This window comes from Pristiophorus japonicus, chromosome 19 (genome assembly GCF_044704955.1).
Source record: "Pristiophorus japonicus isolate sPriJap1 chromosome 19, sPriJap1.hap1, whole genome shotgun sequence".
Classification (NCBI taxonomy): Eukaryota; Metazoa; Chordata; class Chondrichthyes; family Pristiophoridae; genus Pristiophorus; species Pristiophorus japonicus.
The window spans coordinates 94,441,171-94,456,943 of record NC_091995.1 but is presented as its reverse complement, the minus strand read 5'-3'; the positions used below and the strand labels follow the sequence as shown (position 1 = coordinate 94,456,943).

The window sequence follows — 15,773 nt, the reverse complement described above, 5'->3', positions numbered from 1 at the left end:
TAAAGAGGAAAGAAAGAACTTGTGTTTGTATAGCGCCTTTCACAATTTCAAGACATCCCAAAGCGTTTTACAGCCGATGAAGCCCTTTCTGAAGTGCAGTCGCTGTTGTATTGTAGGAAACACGGCAGCCAGTTTTGTTTGAAACAGGGAACAGCAAACTCCCACAAACAGCAATATGATAAATGACCAGATCTTCTCTCTTTCATGATTGAGGGATATCAGTATTGGCAGCTGTGTCCTCAGCTGCCTAGTGGCCACGGGATCTTTCACGTCCCCCCGGGAGGGCCAACTCGGTTTAACGTCTCTTCCCAAAGACACAGCTGCCAATTCTGATATCCCTCAACCTATATCATGAAAGAGAGAAGCACTCCCTCAGCACTGCACCGGGAGTGTCAGGGTTGATTTTGTGCTCAAGTCTCTGGAGTGGGAACTTGAACCCACAACCTCCTGACTCCAAGGCGAGAGTGCTGCCCACTGAGCCACGGCAGATACTCTGGAGGAACCTTGCTGGCCAGTGAAGTCCCAAATAGAGGGAGGGATTATTTCTTTCTGTCTAGCTGGTGCAGGTACTGACCTATCATTTCTGGGACCTGGTCGGTGCTGTGCGTTAGCTATTGGCCTTTCATTGCAATGTAAATAAGTTTGGCCTCGATCCAGTTCCTAATGGGCATGACCCCACAACAACAACTTGTATTTATATAGCACTTTTAACGTAATAAAATGTCCCAAGGCGCTTCAAGGAGCGTTATCAAACAAAATTTGACACTGAACCACATAAGGTATTCGGACAGATGGAGGTGGGATTTTAAGCGGCTTTTTAAGGAAGAGGAGTGAGATGGCAAGGGGGGAAATTCCAGAGCTTAGGGTCCAGGCAGCTGAAGGCAGGTCGCCAATGGTGGAGAGATGGAAATTGGGGATACGCAAGAGGCCAGAATTGGAGGAGCGCAGAGATCTCGGAGGGTTGCAGGGCTGGAGGAGGTTACAGAGATAGGGAGGGGTGTAGGGCTGGAGGGGAGGGGGTTACAGAGATAGGGAGGGGTGTAGGGCTGGAAGAGGTTACAGAGATTGGGAGGGCTGAGGCCATGGAGGAATTTGAACACAAAAACTGCTCTTCAGCACAGAGACTGTCTATTTCACTCAAAGACCTTTGGATTGGCTGGTGTGAGAAATGGGAAAATGTCACTAACAATACAGATGGTTAAAGGAGTTGATTGGGTAGGGGGAGTGCAGAACAAGGGGAAATAACCTTAAAATTAGAGCCAGGCCGTTCGGGGATGAAATCAGGAAGCACAAAGGGTAGTGGAAATCTAGAACTTCCCCCCCAATCCCCCCACCGCAAAAATCTGGGGGTCAATTAAAAATGTCAAAACTTGGACAGATCCATTGTTGTTAAACAAGAGTATTGAGTGTTACGGAACCAAGGCAGCTAGATGGAGTTAAGATACAGATCAGCCACAATCTAATTGAATGGTGGAACAGGCTCGAGGGGCTGAATGGCCTCCTCCTGTTTCTATGTAACAACCTTCAACGTGACAGGGTAGATGCAGAGAGGATGTTTCCACTCGTGGGGGAATTTAGAACTTTCAGAATAAGGGGTCACCTGTTTAAGACGGAGATAAGGAATTTCTTCTCAGAGGGTGGTGAATCTGTGGAATTCTCTGCCCCAGAGAGCTGTGGAGGCTGGGTCATTGAGTATATTGAAGGTGGAGATAGACAGATTTTTGAACAATAATCGAGTCGAGGGTTATGGGGAGCCAGGATCCGATCAGCCATGATCTTACTGAATGGCGGAGCAGGCTCGAGGGGCCAGATGGCCGACTCCTGCTCCTATTTCTTATGTTCTTATGTTCAGCCTCTGGCCCAGCTCTGCGTTGGGCGATGCCTCAATCCGTGCCACCATTTGGAAAAGGCGAGCGCCTTGTCTGCGGGCGAATTCGATTCGTTGGGTTGGCGGCACTTGTTTCTGCGCGGTTGGGGCGGGGAGGGTGTCAGCTCCAGTCGGGGTTCAGTGCGTTGTGTTTAACGTCCAGTGTCGGTGTGTGTCTCCCAGTGGCAGGTTGGAGCCGGAAAACACCGAGGCAGTGACCGACCTGCAGGAGGGCGGCCTCTCCAGCCTTGGCATCCGCGTCGTCCGTCACCCGGGGTTTGCTTTGAAGAAAGATCGGGCCTGGAGATACAAAAAGTCAGGTGGGGAAATGTTCCTCCTTCCTCTCCACTCTTTCCCTCCCCCCTGAAGTAATCAGGTTGTGTTACTCTGAGGTGGTGCACTATCGTTTTTCGGGTAGAGCTGTAAAGGTGCCTTACACCAGTCACTGGCTAGCGAGGCGTGAATGTAGCTGTTGGGCGTTGAGTGAATCACTCACTCCACTGTATATGGGCAGGACGAGTTGTTCAGAGCTGCACCTCACACAATTCACAGCACAGTCGCAGGCCATTCGGTCCAACTGGTGCCGGGGTTTATGCTCCACACCAGCCTCTCCATCTCACCCCATCACCATATCCTTCTATTCCTTTCTCCCTCATGTACTTATAGCCTTTAAGGAAAAGCTAGATTCGCCTCTGTGTCATGACTCACCTCTTACTATTAAGAACATAAGAGTTAGGAGCAGGAGTCGGCCATTCGGCCCCTCGAGCCTGCTCCGCCATTCAATAAGATCATGGCTGATCTGATCATGGACTCAGCTCCACTTCCCCGCCCGCTCCCCATAACCCCTTATCCCCTTATCGTTTAAGAAACTTAAAGAAAGATGTGCATTTCTATAGCGCCTTTCACGACCATCGGACATCCCAAGCGCTGTACAGCCAACGAAGCACTTTTTGAAATGTCGTCGCTGTTGTAAGATAGGAAACGCGGCAGACAATTTGCACACAGCAAGCTTCCACAAGCAGCACTGTGATAATGACCAGATCATCTGTTTTTTTTTTAAAATGATGTTGATTGAGGGATAAAAATTGGCCCAGGACACCGGGGATAACTAACCCCGACACTTCTTCGAAATAGTGCCATGGAATCTTTTGCGTCCACCTGAGAGCAGATGGGGCCTGGGTTTAACTATTGCACAGTGTAATCTGTTAATATTATGTTTACATGCTATGTAAATAAATAAGCTCAGCAGAGTGCGTGTAAAAAGCACTCTAGTTTCTGTGCCTTAACGTTTACATGGACTCTGCTTAAGTACATGCTCCAGCTATGCAAATGGTCACTGTGGTGGCGGTAATCCCCTTCTGTTTGAGGCTGAACCACACTCTTCGCAACCTTGGTGTCATACTTGACCCTGAAATCAACTTTCGACCACATATCTGTAGCATAACTAAGACCGCCTACTTCCACCTCTAACATCACCCGTCTCCACCCCTGCCTCAGCTCATCCACTGCTGAAGCCCTCATCCATGCCTTTGTTACCTCTAGACTTGACTATTCCAGTGTACTCCTGGCTGGCCTACGTAAACTCGAGGTGATCCAAAACTTGGCTGCCCCTGTCCTCACTCGCACCAAGTCCTGCTCACCCATCAGCCCCCTGTGCTCGCTGACCTACATCGGCTCCCGGTTAAGCAACGCCTCGATTTCAAAATCCTTGTTCTTATTTTCAAATCCCTCCATGGCCCTCGCCCCTCCCTATCTCTGTAATCTCCTCCTGCCCCACAACCACCCGACCTCTAATTCTGCCCTCCTGACCATCCCTGATTATAATCGCTCCACCATCGGTGGCCGTGCCTTCTGTTGCCTGGGCCCGAAGCTCTGGAACTCCCTCCCTAAACCTCTCTGCCTCTCTCCCCTCCTTCAAGACGCTGCTTAAAACTTACCTCTTTGACCAAGCATCTGCGCTAATTTCTACTTGTGCAGCTCGGTGTCAAATTTTTATCACATAATACTCCTGTGAAGTACTTTGGGACTACATTAAAGATGATATATAAATACAAGCTGTTGTTTTATAATTGTATAACAGAAGTAAGCACCTCCTCTAATGTTAAGCCATACAGTGCAGGAAATACTTCTGTCCAGTTGCCGGTCTACACCGAGTTGTCTGATTTCACCCAATGTGTGTGGTCAGCGGGTTTCAGATCGTTTCATCGCCCTTGGGCTGGGAAGGATTGCTGTCGAGTAACTCCAGCGGGAAAGTGTGTGCCATCTGCTGTGGCTCAGTGGGCAGTACTCTCCCCTCCGAGTCAGAAGGTTGTAGGTTCAAGTCCCACTCCAGGAACTTGAGCACACAAATCTAGGCTGACACTCCCAGTGCAGTGCTGAGGGAGTGCCGCACTGTCGGAGGGGCAGTACTGAGAGAGGGCCGCAGTGTCGGAGGGGCAGTACTGAGGGAGCGCCGCACTGTCGGAGGGGCAGTGCTGAGGGAGCGGCGCACTGTCGGAGGGGCAGTACTGAGGGAGCTCCGCACTGTCGGAGGGACAGTACTGAGGGAGCGCCGCACTGTCGGAGGGGCAGTACTGAGGGAGCTCCGCACTGTCGGAGGGGCAGTACTGAGGGAGCTCCGCACTGTCGGAGGGGCAGTGCTGAGGGAGCGCCGCACTGTCGGAGGGGCAGTGCTGAGGGAGCGCCGCACTGTCGGAGGGGCAGTGCTGAGGGAGCGCCGCACTGTCGGAGGGGCAGTGCTGAGGGAGCGCCGCACTGTCGGAGGGGCAGTGCTGAGGGAGCGCCGCACTGTCGGAGGGGCAGTGCTGAGGGAGCGCCGCACTGTCGGAGGGGCAGTACTGAGGGAGCGCCGCACTGTCGGAGGGGCAGTGCTGAGGGAGCGCCGCACTGTCGGAGGGGCAGTGCTGAGGGAGCGCCGCACTGTCGGAGGGGCAGTGCTGAGGGAGCGCCGCACTGTCGGAGGGGCAGTGCTGAGGGAGCGCCGCACTGTCGGAGGGGCAGTACTGAGGGAGCGCCGCACTGTCGGAGGGGCAGTACTGAGGGAGCGCCGCACTGTCGGAGGGGCAGTACTGAGGGAGCGCCGCACTGTCGGAGGGGCAGTACTGAGGGAGCGCCGCACTGTCGGAGGGGCAGTACTGAGGAAGCGCCGCACTGTCGGAGGGGCAGTACTGAGGGAGCGCTGCACTGAGGTGCCGTCTGTCGGATGAGGCGTAAAAGATCCCATGGCACTATTTCGAAGAAGAGCAGGGGAGTTATCCCCGGTGTCTTGGGGCCAATATTTATCCCTCACTGAACATAACAAAAAAAAAAACAGATTCGGTCATTATCACATTGCTGTGTGTGGGAGCTTGCTGTGCGCAAATTGTCTGCCACGGTTCCCACGTTACAACAGTGACTACACTCCAAAAGGTACTTCATTGGCTTAGCATTTTGAGACGTCTGGTGGTTGTGAAAGACGCTATATAAATGCAAGTCTGTCTTTTTATGCTCTTTAATGATTTAAAAAACTTGCCAGTGTTCACTGTCTTGGGGTCATGGGCAGGATAAGCACTTGGGTAAGGTGCTGGACCATATCCTGCGGCCCTGCTTTTGCAAACCAGCAGAAATCGGTCTCTTCAGCAGAGAATTGGAGGGAGGGGGGTGGGATACAAGTAAAGATGTGACTTCCCGCGAGTTATTTGGGACTTGGTTTTAAATTGTCTGTTTCTCTCCTTGCAGTGTCCGCTGGTCTCCCACCTCCATCACAGAGGGTACCATTTCACAGCATCTTACGGGAAGCTTTACCTTACAGGGACTGCTTATGCAGTGGTGGACTGTCCAGCGTAAGAGACAATGGCAGCCAATCGCTGGAGTCCCGTGGCATTAAGAAGACAAGCGATGGGTTGAGCTTGGTGGATTCATACGTTTTGTCGCCTGCGTCTTTGGACTGTTTGAGACGAGGGCTGCTGAGGAACGTGGAGGGAAGTGAGACTTTGGAGGACTTGCGAACGAGACACCCAGATATAAGGACAGAGATGAGTGGCCAGCCAGTGACTAAAGACTTCAAGGCAGCAGTTTTCTCCCCCGATAGGGACTTGGCAATGAAGAGATGGCTGGATCCGTTGGACGTAGAGCTGAGCTGTCTGTCTCAGAGAGGCAGCGGGCTTGAGACCCCCGGCACAGGTCACATACCCTCGGCAGATTCTCCCTTAAAAAGACTTGTGGGTGACGCACCGGCCTCTGAAGGAGCCAATTGGGGCCTGGTCCTCGGCAATGGGAGCGGCATCTCAAATGGCCAACAAAGGCCGTTGAATGGAGGTGGATGCTCCAATTCAGGGAACCAACCGAGTTCGTCCAGCATGTCTCAAACATGTTCAGAGAAGGCTGAATCCAGCTCGGTCCCTTGTCAGCAGAATCGGTTCACCTGCCCTGACGGTCGATTGGGGCCCGACGCCTATGACCCATTCAGTCCGACGGACGAGGAGAACGTCAACGGAGAGCTAGGCGGTGTCTTCTCTCCGAAAGAGCGGACTGAATTGGACGAGGAGGAGGAAGAGGCGGAGGAGGAGCAGGAGGAGGACGAGGAGAAATATGACCCCTTCGATCCCACGGGTTCTGTGGCGAGCTCCAACAACTTCAGCCCGGTCGGGGACGACTCGGAGGGCGAGCTGAAAATCGTCAGCGACGCGGGGCTCACCGAGGACGAGGAGTGTTTGAGCCCCGAGTACGAGGAAGACCTGTCGCCGGAGTCGACCACCTGCGTCTCGTCCGACGTGGAGCTGCAGATTGACCTTGGGGACGCGGCCAAGTCCCGTCTCGAGCCGGATCTCTACAGCTCTCCCGAGTACAGAGACCTGGAGCCCGAGTCCCAGGCGAGTTTCGCACAAGGATTCAGCTCCGCCCTCGAAACCGAATTCGACAACGACGCTAAGCTCCAGACCGATGTCCAGCTCGACTCGATCTCTCAACCGGACACTGAATCTATTGGGTCGGAAAATGATCTGCAGTCCCAGAATGAAGTGGCGAGAGGGGGAAGCGGCGATGCGGTGTTTGAAGAGGAGGAGCCGGTATTGTCACCGGCTGGGATGGATTATAGCTCGATGCCGAGCCCCGATCCGAAGGTACCAGTGGAGACCGAAGCGTTGAAATCGACTCCGAAAGAATTCTTGCTCCGCTCCACGCAGGAGGGGGACCTGTGGACAAGCGAGCGAGGGAAGGAGCTGGATCTGGAAGCCAAGACCGGCGCTGCACCCGCGCAATCAGCCAAGCGAGAGCCGGCCTTGGATTTGCAAAGCGCGCTCAGGCTCCAGAAGGACGCCGAAAGGACCGCCTCTGCTCCAGCGGCAGCTCTGGAGTCCCAAAGCCGGCCGGCGCCCAAGGCGGGTTCGAGCAGCCGGGCGGCGTCCAAGTCCGCGTCGCGGCAGCGCTCGCGGGCCGAAGCCGTCCGCAAGGATAAATCGGAAGGCAAGGCGCACGGCAAGGCGGAGCACAAGAGCAAATCCGCCTCCGCCTCCCGCTATCACCACAAGTCCCACCGCACCGTCGAGCGCAAGGACAACCTGGTCTTCACGGTGAACGTCTCCAAATGGCCCGAGGACGCCCACAAGTACGAGGACTCGGAGATCGAGGAAGGTGAGATCGTGCAGCAGGACGAGGAGAACTTCAGCCCGGCCCGGACCTTCCGCAGCCGGGGCCGGATCTTCGAGCGCCTGCGGGGGGTGGAAGGCGATGACTTCATCTCCCTGCACGCGGACTCCGACGAAGGGGCGCTGCAGATCGACCTGGGCGAGAACCCGGTGGACGGCGGCCGCAAGAAGCTTGAGCACCGGAGGAAGGTGACCAACCAGCAGAAGGAGAAGTACGCCAAGCCGTCCCGCTCGCCGGCGGAGTCCAAGGGCCAGTCGGGCTCGCACTCGGAGTCCAGCTCCCGCAGCCGCAAGAAACACAAGCGGGAGCACAAGAAGGCGCGGTCGAAGGAGCGCAAGCGCTCCCAGTCGCGGGAGCACAAGCGCTCCACGTCCCGGACCCGATTGCGGATCCACCGCAAGAAATCCCGCTCCCGCTCCCGGTCCTGGGAGCGCCGCAGGTCGAGCTCGCGGTCCCGCCACAAGGTGTCGCGGTCCCGGACCCACTCCAGAGAGCACCGGCGATCTCGGTCGTGGTCGCCCTCCATCAGCACCAGCATCTCCGCCATCGGGTCGATGAGGGCCTCGGCCGAGCGCTGGAAAAGCCGCGCGCCGCAGTCCCGGGAAAGCGGCTCGTTCCGGCGCTCCCGCTCCAGCAGCAAGTCGCGGAAGGAAAGGCGCAAGAAGGAGAAGCACCGGGAGCTGGAGGCAGCCAAGCGGCGGCACCATTCGCGGTCCCGGTCCAAGGAGCGGTCGCAGAGGGAGAAGAGAGCCCACAGCCCTTCCCCCAGGCGGTCGAAAGAACGGAACGAGAAGGAGAAGGACCGAAGCCGAGAGAGGAACACGGTGAGCGAAAAGAAGCATGAAAAGGCTGCAAAAGCAAGGCGTGACAGCAGAATCGTGGTTCCCCCTTCCATCCAAGACCTGAATGATGACGACATATTGATCAAAGCTCGCTCTATCACCAGGACCATTACCGTGAACCCAGGGGAGGCTCTGGAAGACCAGGAAGATTCACTGGAGGTGGCAGCCCTGTCCCCAAGCAGGGAAGCAATGTACGACTCGGACGAGTTGGGTTTCGAGAACAGCTTCTCCGACATGGATCCTGGGGACATGCAGGAGGGAAGGGTGGCTGGGAAGGGGCAAGGGAGTAAGGTCGAGAGGAGAAGCGGCCACGAGAGGAGCCATCGAGCCGGAGAATCTGGCTCAAAGCTGGTCAAAATCAAGGACCGGAAGCGTGCTCACCTGGATGAGAAGTCCAGCAAGGAGAAGCGGAGGAAAAAGTTGGCTGATGGGCAGAAGGGGGCGACGGGGGCGGAGAGCCTGAAACCGGAGAAGAAGGGGAAGGAGCACCTGGTGGGCAGCCAGTCCGGCAAGAAAATCAAGTCGGTGCCCAAGGAGAGCAAGCAGCAGGTGCCGAGGAAAGTTAAGCTCCAGTCCAAGGTGGCTGTTCTGATCCGGGACGGGGTGAGCTGCGTGGCCTCCATGAAGGACGAGCGCGGGAAAGGCGGGGGCTTGATCGGCGTGAAGTTCAGCCGCGACCGAGAGAGCCGGTCCCCGTTCATGAAGACCGAGGACAAGGGCCACGACCCGAAGCCCGGCCGGCATCGAGCCGACAGCTCGGCCGACAGCAAGGGCGCCCCCTCGCGGCCGCCGAAGCCAAAGGCCGCCGCCAAGCCGCGGTCCGCCGCCAAGAAGGCCAAGGCAGCCGGCGGCAAGGCCAAGGGCTCCGGGAAGAAGAAGAAGGAGGCCAAGCCGAAAGCCGTGCCGAAGAAGGCGACGTCAGATAGCGGCGGCGGCAGCAGCAGCAGCAAGGACTCCAGCCCCTTCCGGCTCAAGGAAGAGCTGTCGTGGTCCTCGTCGGAGAAGTCCGACGACAAGGGCACCCTCCCGAGCCCGGCCAAGGACACGGCCGAGCAGGGCCTGTCCCCCCTCTCGCAGATCTCGGAGGGGGCCGCCCAGCCCCTCGAGGCGGCCTTCGTGCCAAAGGAGCCCCCGCAGCACCAGCCCCCTCCCCTGCCCCCTCCGCAGCAGCAGAAGGACTACCACGAGCACAGTGACACCTCGAAGGTCAACGGCGACAAGCCCAGGGCGGCCAGCAAACCTTTGGCATGGGACCTCCAAACTGGAGGAGGAATGTTAGCACGTAAGTCACGTCTTGGCATGGTCTTAGTGAGGAAGCATAATTAAGATCGTTCCTTGCCCATCCTTCATGGCCTCGCCTCCCCCCCCCCCCTCCCTATCTCTGTAATCTCCTCCAGCCCCACAACTCCCCGAGATGTCTGCGCCTCTCTAATTCTGCCCTCCTGAGCATCCCTGATTATAATCGCTCCACCATCGGTGGCCCTGCCTTCTGTTGCCTTGGGCCCCAAGCTCTGGAACTCCCTGCCTAAACCTCTCTGACTCATTCCTCCTTCCAAGATACTCCTTCAAACCAACCCCTTTTGACCAAGCTTTTGGTCACCGACGCAAATTTCTACCTGTGCGGCTTGGTGTCAAATTTTTAATCTCGTAATACTCCTGTGTAGCGCCTTGGGACATTTCACTACGTTAATCGTAGAAACCTACAGCACAGAAGGAGGCCCTTTGGCCCATTGTGCCAGTGCTGCCTCGATGAAAGAGCAGTCCCACACCCTCGTTTTTTGTCCGTAACCCTGTAAGTTCCTCATCCTCAGCTACCTGTCCACCGTTTTAAAATGATTTATGGAAGCTGATTCTAGCACCTTTTCAGGTACAGTGCTCTAGACCCCGACAACTGAGTTTAAAAAAAAAAATGTCTTCTCAACTCCCATCTAGATCTTTTGCCAGTGATTTTGAATGAGTGACCTCTGGTTATTGATCCACTTGTCAGAGGGAATAGTTAGTTTCTACTTACTCTTATCAAAACCTCTCCGTCTTGAAAACCTCCATTTAAAGGCGCTATATAAACACAAGTTGCTGTTGTACGGCCACACTAGTCTGAAAACGTCCAATCTTGTCTGATCTCAGAAGCTAAGCAGAGGCAGGTCTGGTTAGTACTTGAATGGGAGACCGCCTGGGAATACCAGGTGCAGTAGGCTTTTGATTTGAGTACAGGGGCAGGGAGGTGTTGCTACAGTTGTACAGGGCCTTGGTGAGGCCACACCTGGAGTATTGTGTACAGTTTTGGTCTCCTAACTTGAGGAAGGACATTCTTGCTATTGAGGGAGTGCAGCGAAGGTTTGCCAGACTGATTCCCGGGATGGCGGGACTGACATATCAAGAAAGACTGGATCAACTGGGCTTGTATTCACTGGAGTTCAGAAGAATGACAGGGGATCTCATAGAAACTTTTAAAATTCTGACGGGTTTAGACAGGTTAGATGCAGGAAGAATGTTGGGGAAGTCCAGAACCAGGGGTCACAGTCTAAGGATAAGGAGTAAGCCATTTAGGACCCTGATGGGAAACTTCTTCACCCAGAGAGTGGTGAACTTGTGGAATTCTCTACCACAGAAAGTTGTTGAGACCAATTCACTAAATATATTCAAAAAGGAGTTAGATGTCGTCCTTGCTACCTGGGGGATCAAGGGGTATGGCGAGAAAGCAGGAATGGGGTACTGATGTTGCATGTTCAGCCATGAACTCATTGAATGGTGGTGCAGGCTTGAAGGGCCGAATGGCCTACTACTGCACCTATTTTCTATGTTTCTATATCTCTCAGTACTGAGCTAAACCCCACTTGTGGATTATCCTGCTTCGGCCGAGATTGGTGTACGCACCTCCCTGGTTTTACTGTCTGTCTGATATTGGAATTGAATCCAGCACTCGGAAGAGGAAGTGCTTTTAAGATTCACCTCACCGCCCGCTGCTCAAGGTGCTATTTCGGGCTGGGTTGAGACTAAACAGTCAAAGTCAGGACTCCGCTAAGTGGCATGCTGTAGGTCCTTCTAGGGGGAGTGCCAGCACTTTCTCTAACCCAGTCCCGATCGTGCTTGGGAAAAGAGAGGAGTGGGGCTAATTTTCCCCATCCTCTGTCACCAGCACTGGCCAATAAAGCAAGTCATAACACTCCTGACGGGCCTAGATCAAGTGGATATTAAGGACCTGTTTCCCTTAGAGGGGTCAACAACCAGGGGACATAGATTTAATGTAATTGGTAGGAGCTTCAGAGGGGATTTGAGGGGAAATTTCTTCACCCAGAGGGTGGTGGGGGTCTGGAACTCACTGCCTGAAAGGGTGGTAGAGGCAGAAACCCTCACCACATTTAAAAAGTACTTAGTTGTGCACCTGAAGTGCCGTAACCTACAGGGCTACGGACCGAGAGCTGGAAAGTGGAATTGGGCCGGATGGTTCTTTGCCGGCCAGCGCGGACACGATGGGCCGAAATGGCCTCCTTCCCGTGCTGTAAACTTCTATGATTCTATTCCTACAGTCCCTCCTGCTGAGATCGGTCAACTTGGACCAGGTCGAAACTGAGACCTTGGTGGTTGACATGGCCGAGGACTACGCTGCAGAGATGTGTTTGCCCACAGCCGTTGCAGGGGCTTCAGGCAATATGTAATATTGCTGCCTCTTTGCAGAAAGGAGGAAAGCACCAGGAACCTGCTTCCTGTTTGCATACAAGTTGTCTCCTAAGCATCTGTTTTGAATGGCAACAAAAATCAATGAAAGCCATGCTGCCTATGTTAACCTGCGCTCCCAAGGGTTAAGTTACGAGGAGGGATTACACAAACTAGGGTTGTATTCCCTGGAATTTAAAAGGTTAAGGAGCAATTTGATTGAAGTTTTCAAGATATTAAAGAAAACTGACAGGGTAGATAGAGAGAAACTATTTGCACTGGTTGGAGCGCTTCACAGGAGCGTTATAAAACAACATTTGACACCGAGCCACATGAGTATTTAGGGCACGTGACCAAAAGCTTGGTCAAAGAGGTAGGTTTTAAGGAGCGCCTGAAAGGAGGGGAGAGATGCGGAGAGGTTTAGGGAGGGAGTTCCAGAGCTTGGGGCCCAGGCAGCTGAAGGCACGACCACCAATGGTGGAGCGATTAAAATCAGGGATGCTCAAGAGGCCAGAATTAGAGGAGCGCAGAGATCTTGGGTGGGAGGGGGTGGTGCTAAGTTGTGGGATTGGAGGGGATTACAGAGATTAGGGAGGGGCGAGGCCATGGAGGGATTTGAAAATAAGGATGAGAATTTTAAAGTCAAGGTATTGCTTAACCGGGAGCCAGTGTAGGCCAGTGAACACAGGGGCGATGGGTGAGCAGGACTTGGTTCGAGTCAGGAGTGAACTTAGGAAATAGTTCCACGTGCAAAGCGTGGTAGAAGTTTGGAACTCTCTTCCGCAAACGGCAATTGACGCTAGGCCAATTATTAATTTTTAAATCTTGAGATTGATACATTTTTGTTAATCAAAGGTATTAAGGGATATGGGGCAAAGGTGGATATATGGAGTTGGGTCACAGATCAGCCATGATCTCATTGAATGGCGGAATAGGCTTGAGGGGCTAAATGGCGGCCTCCTGTCCCTATGTAAAAAGGCTCGAGCAATGGACACTTGGGTCAAGAAGTCATAGATGGGAGTCCCGTCAACTTTCTGTCATGGGAGGCACATGTCTAAGCCTAGGCCAATATCTGTTGAACGTTCTGACCTGTGCTGAGTGACTCCATCGGTACCTGGTCAGGTAGAACTCTGCCCAGAAGCAAAGCCCGTTCCCCTTTGTCTTTTGAGAGCTTGTCAACTGGTTACCTCATGGGTAATTTCATTACCCTGAAGACCATGCTGCAAATCACTAATAGCATCCCACGTCGGGTTGGATTTTGACGTCAACTTTTGCTTTTGAGGGTCACTCGACATAGTTCCTGAGATGGACAATTCAATTCAGTTTAACACTCCCCTCTAAAATGGTGTGCCCCTTCTATTGTAAGAATCCATAGCAGAGGAGGGGGACTAATTGGATCGTTCTTTTAAGGAGCTGACGCAGACACAGTGGGCCGAGTGGCCTCCTGAGCTGTTCCGATTCTATGATCTGATTCAAGGCCGAGGTCAAAGGAGGGAAGCATCTTGGTGTGTGTGTGTGAGAGAGCTGCACACCAATAAGAAGCCCGATTTTGAAATGTCAAGAAATGTGTGTGGGGCAGAGCTTGTATTGCTTGTAGGGAATGTCCAATTTGAGTGGCCCATTTCCATCGCCCGCCCACTGCAGTGTCTCTTCCCTCCCCCAAGAAAATGCGTGTACCGTATTCCTTTACTTCATTTTCATAGAATCTTAGAACGGTATAGCACAGAAGGAAGCCATTCGGCCCATCGTGCCTGTGCTGGCTCTTTGGTAGAGCAATCCAATTGGCCCCCCCTGCTCTTTCACCGTAGCCCTGTGATTTTGTTCCCTCCGATTTATGTATCCAATTCCTTTTTGAGCAAGAGGTACTCCATTTGGCACCTCCCTGCACAGTGCCTCCCCGCTGGGAACTCGAGTATAGGGGGAGGAGGGTGGCAAAGATGGTAGGGCTGTGCCCAAAACCCAGCACTCCGAACGGAACAACAAGCATTTGCGTGCCCCCCCCCCCCGCCCATTTTCACTTTTATAATTCCGACCCCCTCGCCAAATTGTTACATTTAAAATAACGTAGTCTTAACAACATTTTAATTCAGCGCAAGGTGTTGCTGCGTTAATTGAAGCTATCAGCATTGAAACCCTTGATAAATCACAGAATCATAGAAATTTACAGCACGGAAAGAGGCCATTTTGGCCTATCGAGTCCGTGCCGGCCGACAAAGAGCTACCCAGCCTAATCCCACTTTCCAGCTCTCGGTCCGTAGCCCTGTAGGTTACGGCACTTCAGGTGCACATCCAAGTACTTTTTAACTGTGGTGAGGGTTTCTGCCTCTACCACCCTTTCAGGCAGTGAGTTCCAGACCCCCACCACCCTCTAGATGGAAACAGGTTCTCAACTCCTCTAATCCTTCTCCCCATTACTTTAAATCTATGCCCCCTGGTTATTGGTCTCTCTAAGGGAGATATCCACTCTTTATCTCGGCCCCAGAAATGCTGAATAGAGAGATCGGCTTTCCAAAGAGGCATTGCCATCGTCTGATACTGGCCCAAGCATCTCGGCGCTGTAGAATTGGCCCTCGGTCTCCTAAAGCAGACATTGGTACAGCCTACTACTGAACTTGGAGCCCCACAGGCACATTAGACCGAGCTTCCTGAAAGGTCATTCACACAGTTCAGTAATGGCACCAAAATCCCAAAGGCTCTTCATACAATCATAGAACGACACAGCACAGAAGGAGGCCATTCGGCCATCGTGCCTGTGCCAGCCCTTTAGTGGAGCGATCCAATTAGTCCCACTCTTTGCCCCCCTCCCCCCCAGCTCTTTGCCTACAGCCCTGTAGCTGTTGGCATAGTCTAACTTGATTGGCCCCCCTGAAGGTTTCTTGCTACAGTTCTATGTTTGCCGCAGCCTGTGTGTGCATCAGTAAGCCTGCTGGTTATTGAGTACTGGGACCAGTGCTTGTGCCTTCGGATATAATACTGAGCATTTCCCTTGTGTTTTGATTTGAAGTTACTGCACTGCTGTTCAAGATGGAGGAAGCGAACCGAGCCAAGGCCCAGGATTCGATTCAAGCAATTACTCAGGTACCGTAGCCCATACCAACTCGCTACTCGAAGATATTTGCCTCCAAGTTGATTTTGTAGTCCGTCTGATAGAGCAACATTTACGTGCACATGCAAGCGCACACGCATACATGTACATGTAAGCGTACACGCGCACGCAAGCGTGCACGCCCACTCAGACGCGCGCACACACAGACAGGCACGCACCACGCACGTGCGCACATCATTCACCTCTGAGGTTGAGTAAGCTTGGGGGGAGGGGGGGGAGGTTATATATTTTCCTCTTGATGCTTTTACGTACAGTGGTTTCTGCCACAATGGACCCATCAGTAATTGCAGGTCTAGTTGCTGGTGATGGTGGTGGTTGAAGCCACAGAAGGTGACGTATTTGGAGCAGCTCACGAAATCTAGTTGTGCAACTTTAAAGCATGTTAACTTGTCTCTGGGTAAGGCAGTATAGTGGTTCTGTTACTGGACCAGTCATCCAGAGGCCAGGACTAAAGATCCGGAGACGTGAGTTCAAATCCCACCACGGCAACTGGAGAATTTAAATTCAATTAATGAAATAAATCTGGAATTTAAAAGCCAGTGTCAGTAATGGTGACCATGAAACTACCGGGTTGTCGTAAAAACCCATCTGGTTCACTACTGTCCTTTAGGGAAGGAAATCTGCCATCCTTACCCGGTCTGGCCTATAACATAGAAACATAGAAAATAGGTGCAGGAGT

The 15,773-nt window shown here is 53.3% G+C and overlaps 1 protein-coding gene across 2 annotated transcripts in view; it reads left to right on the top strand.

Moving 5' to 3' along the window:
- The window catches only part of scaf1 (SR-related CTD-associated factor 1), a 56,136-nt gene that overhangs the window by 24,345 nt on the left and 16,018 nt on the right, over nucleotides 1–15,773 (top strand). For both annotated transcript variants that reach the window (XM_070861859.1, XM_070861858.1), the window contains 3 exons: nucleotides 2,051–2,187; nucleotides 5,585–9,616; nucleotides 14,993–15,066. In XM_070861859.1, the coding sequence (XP_070717960.1) occupies nucleotides 2,051–2,187; nucleotides 5,585–9,616; nucleotides 14,993–15,066 (4,243 nt within the window). The remainder of the gene's footprint in view (nucleotides 1–2,050; nucleotides 2,188–5,584; nucleotides 9,617–14,992; nucleotides 15,067–15,773) is intronic.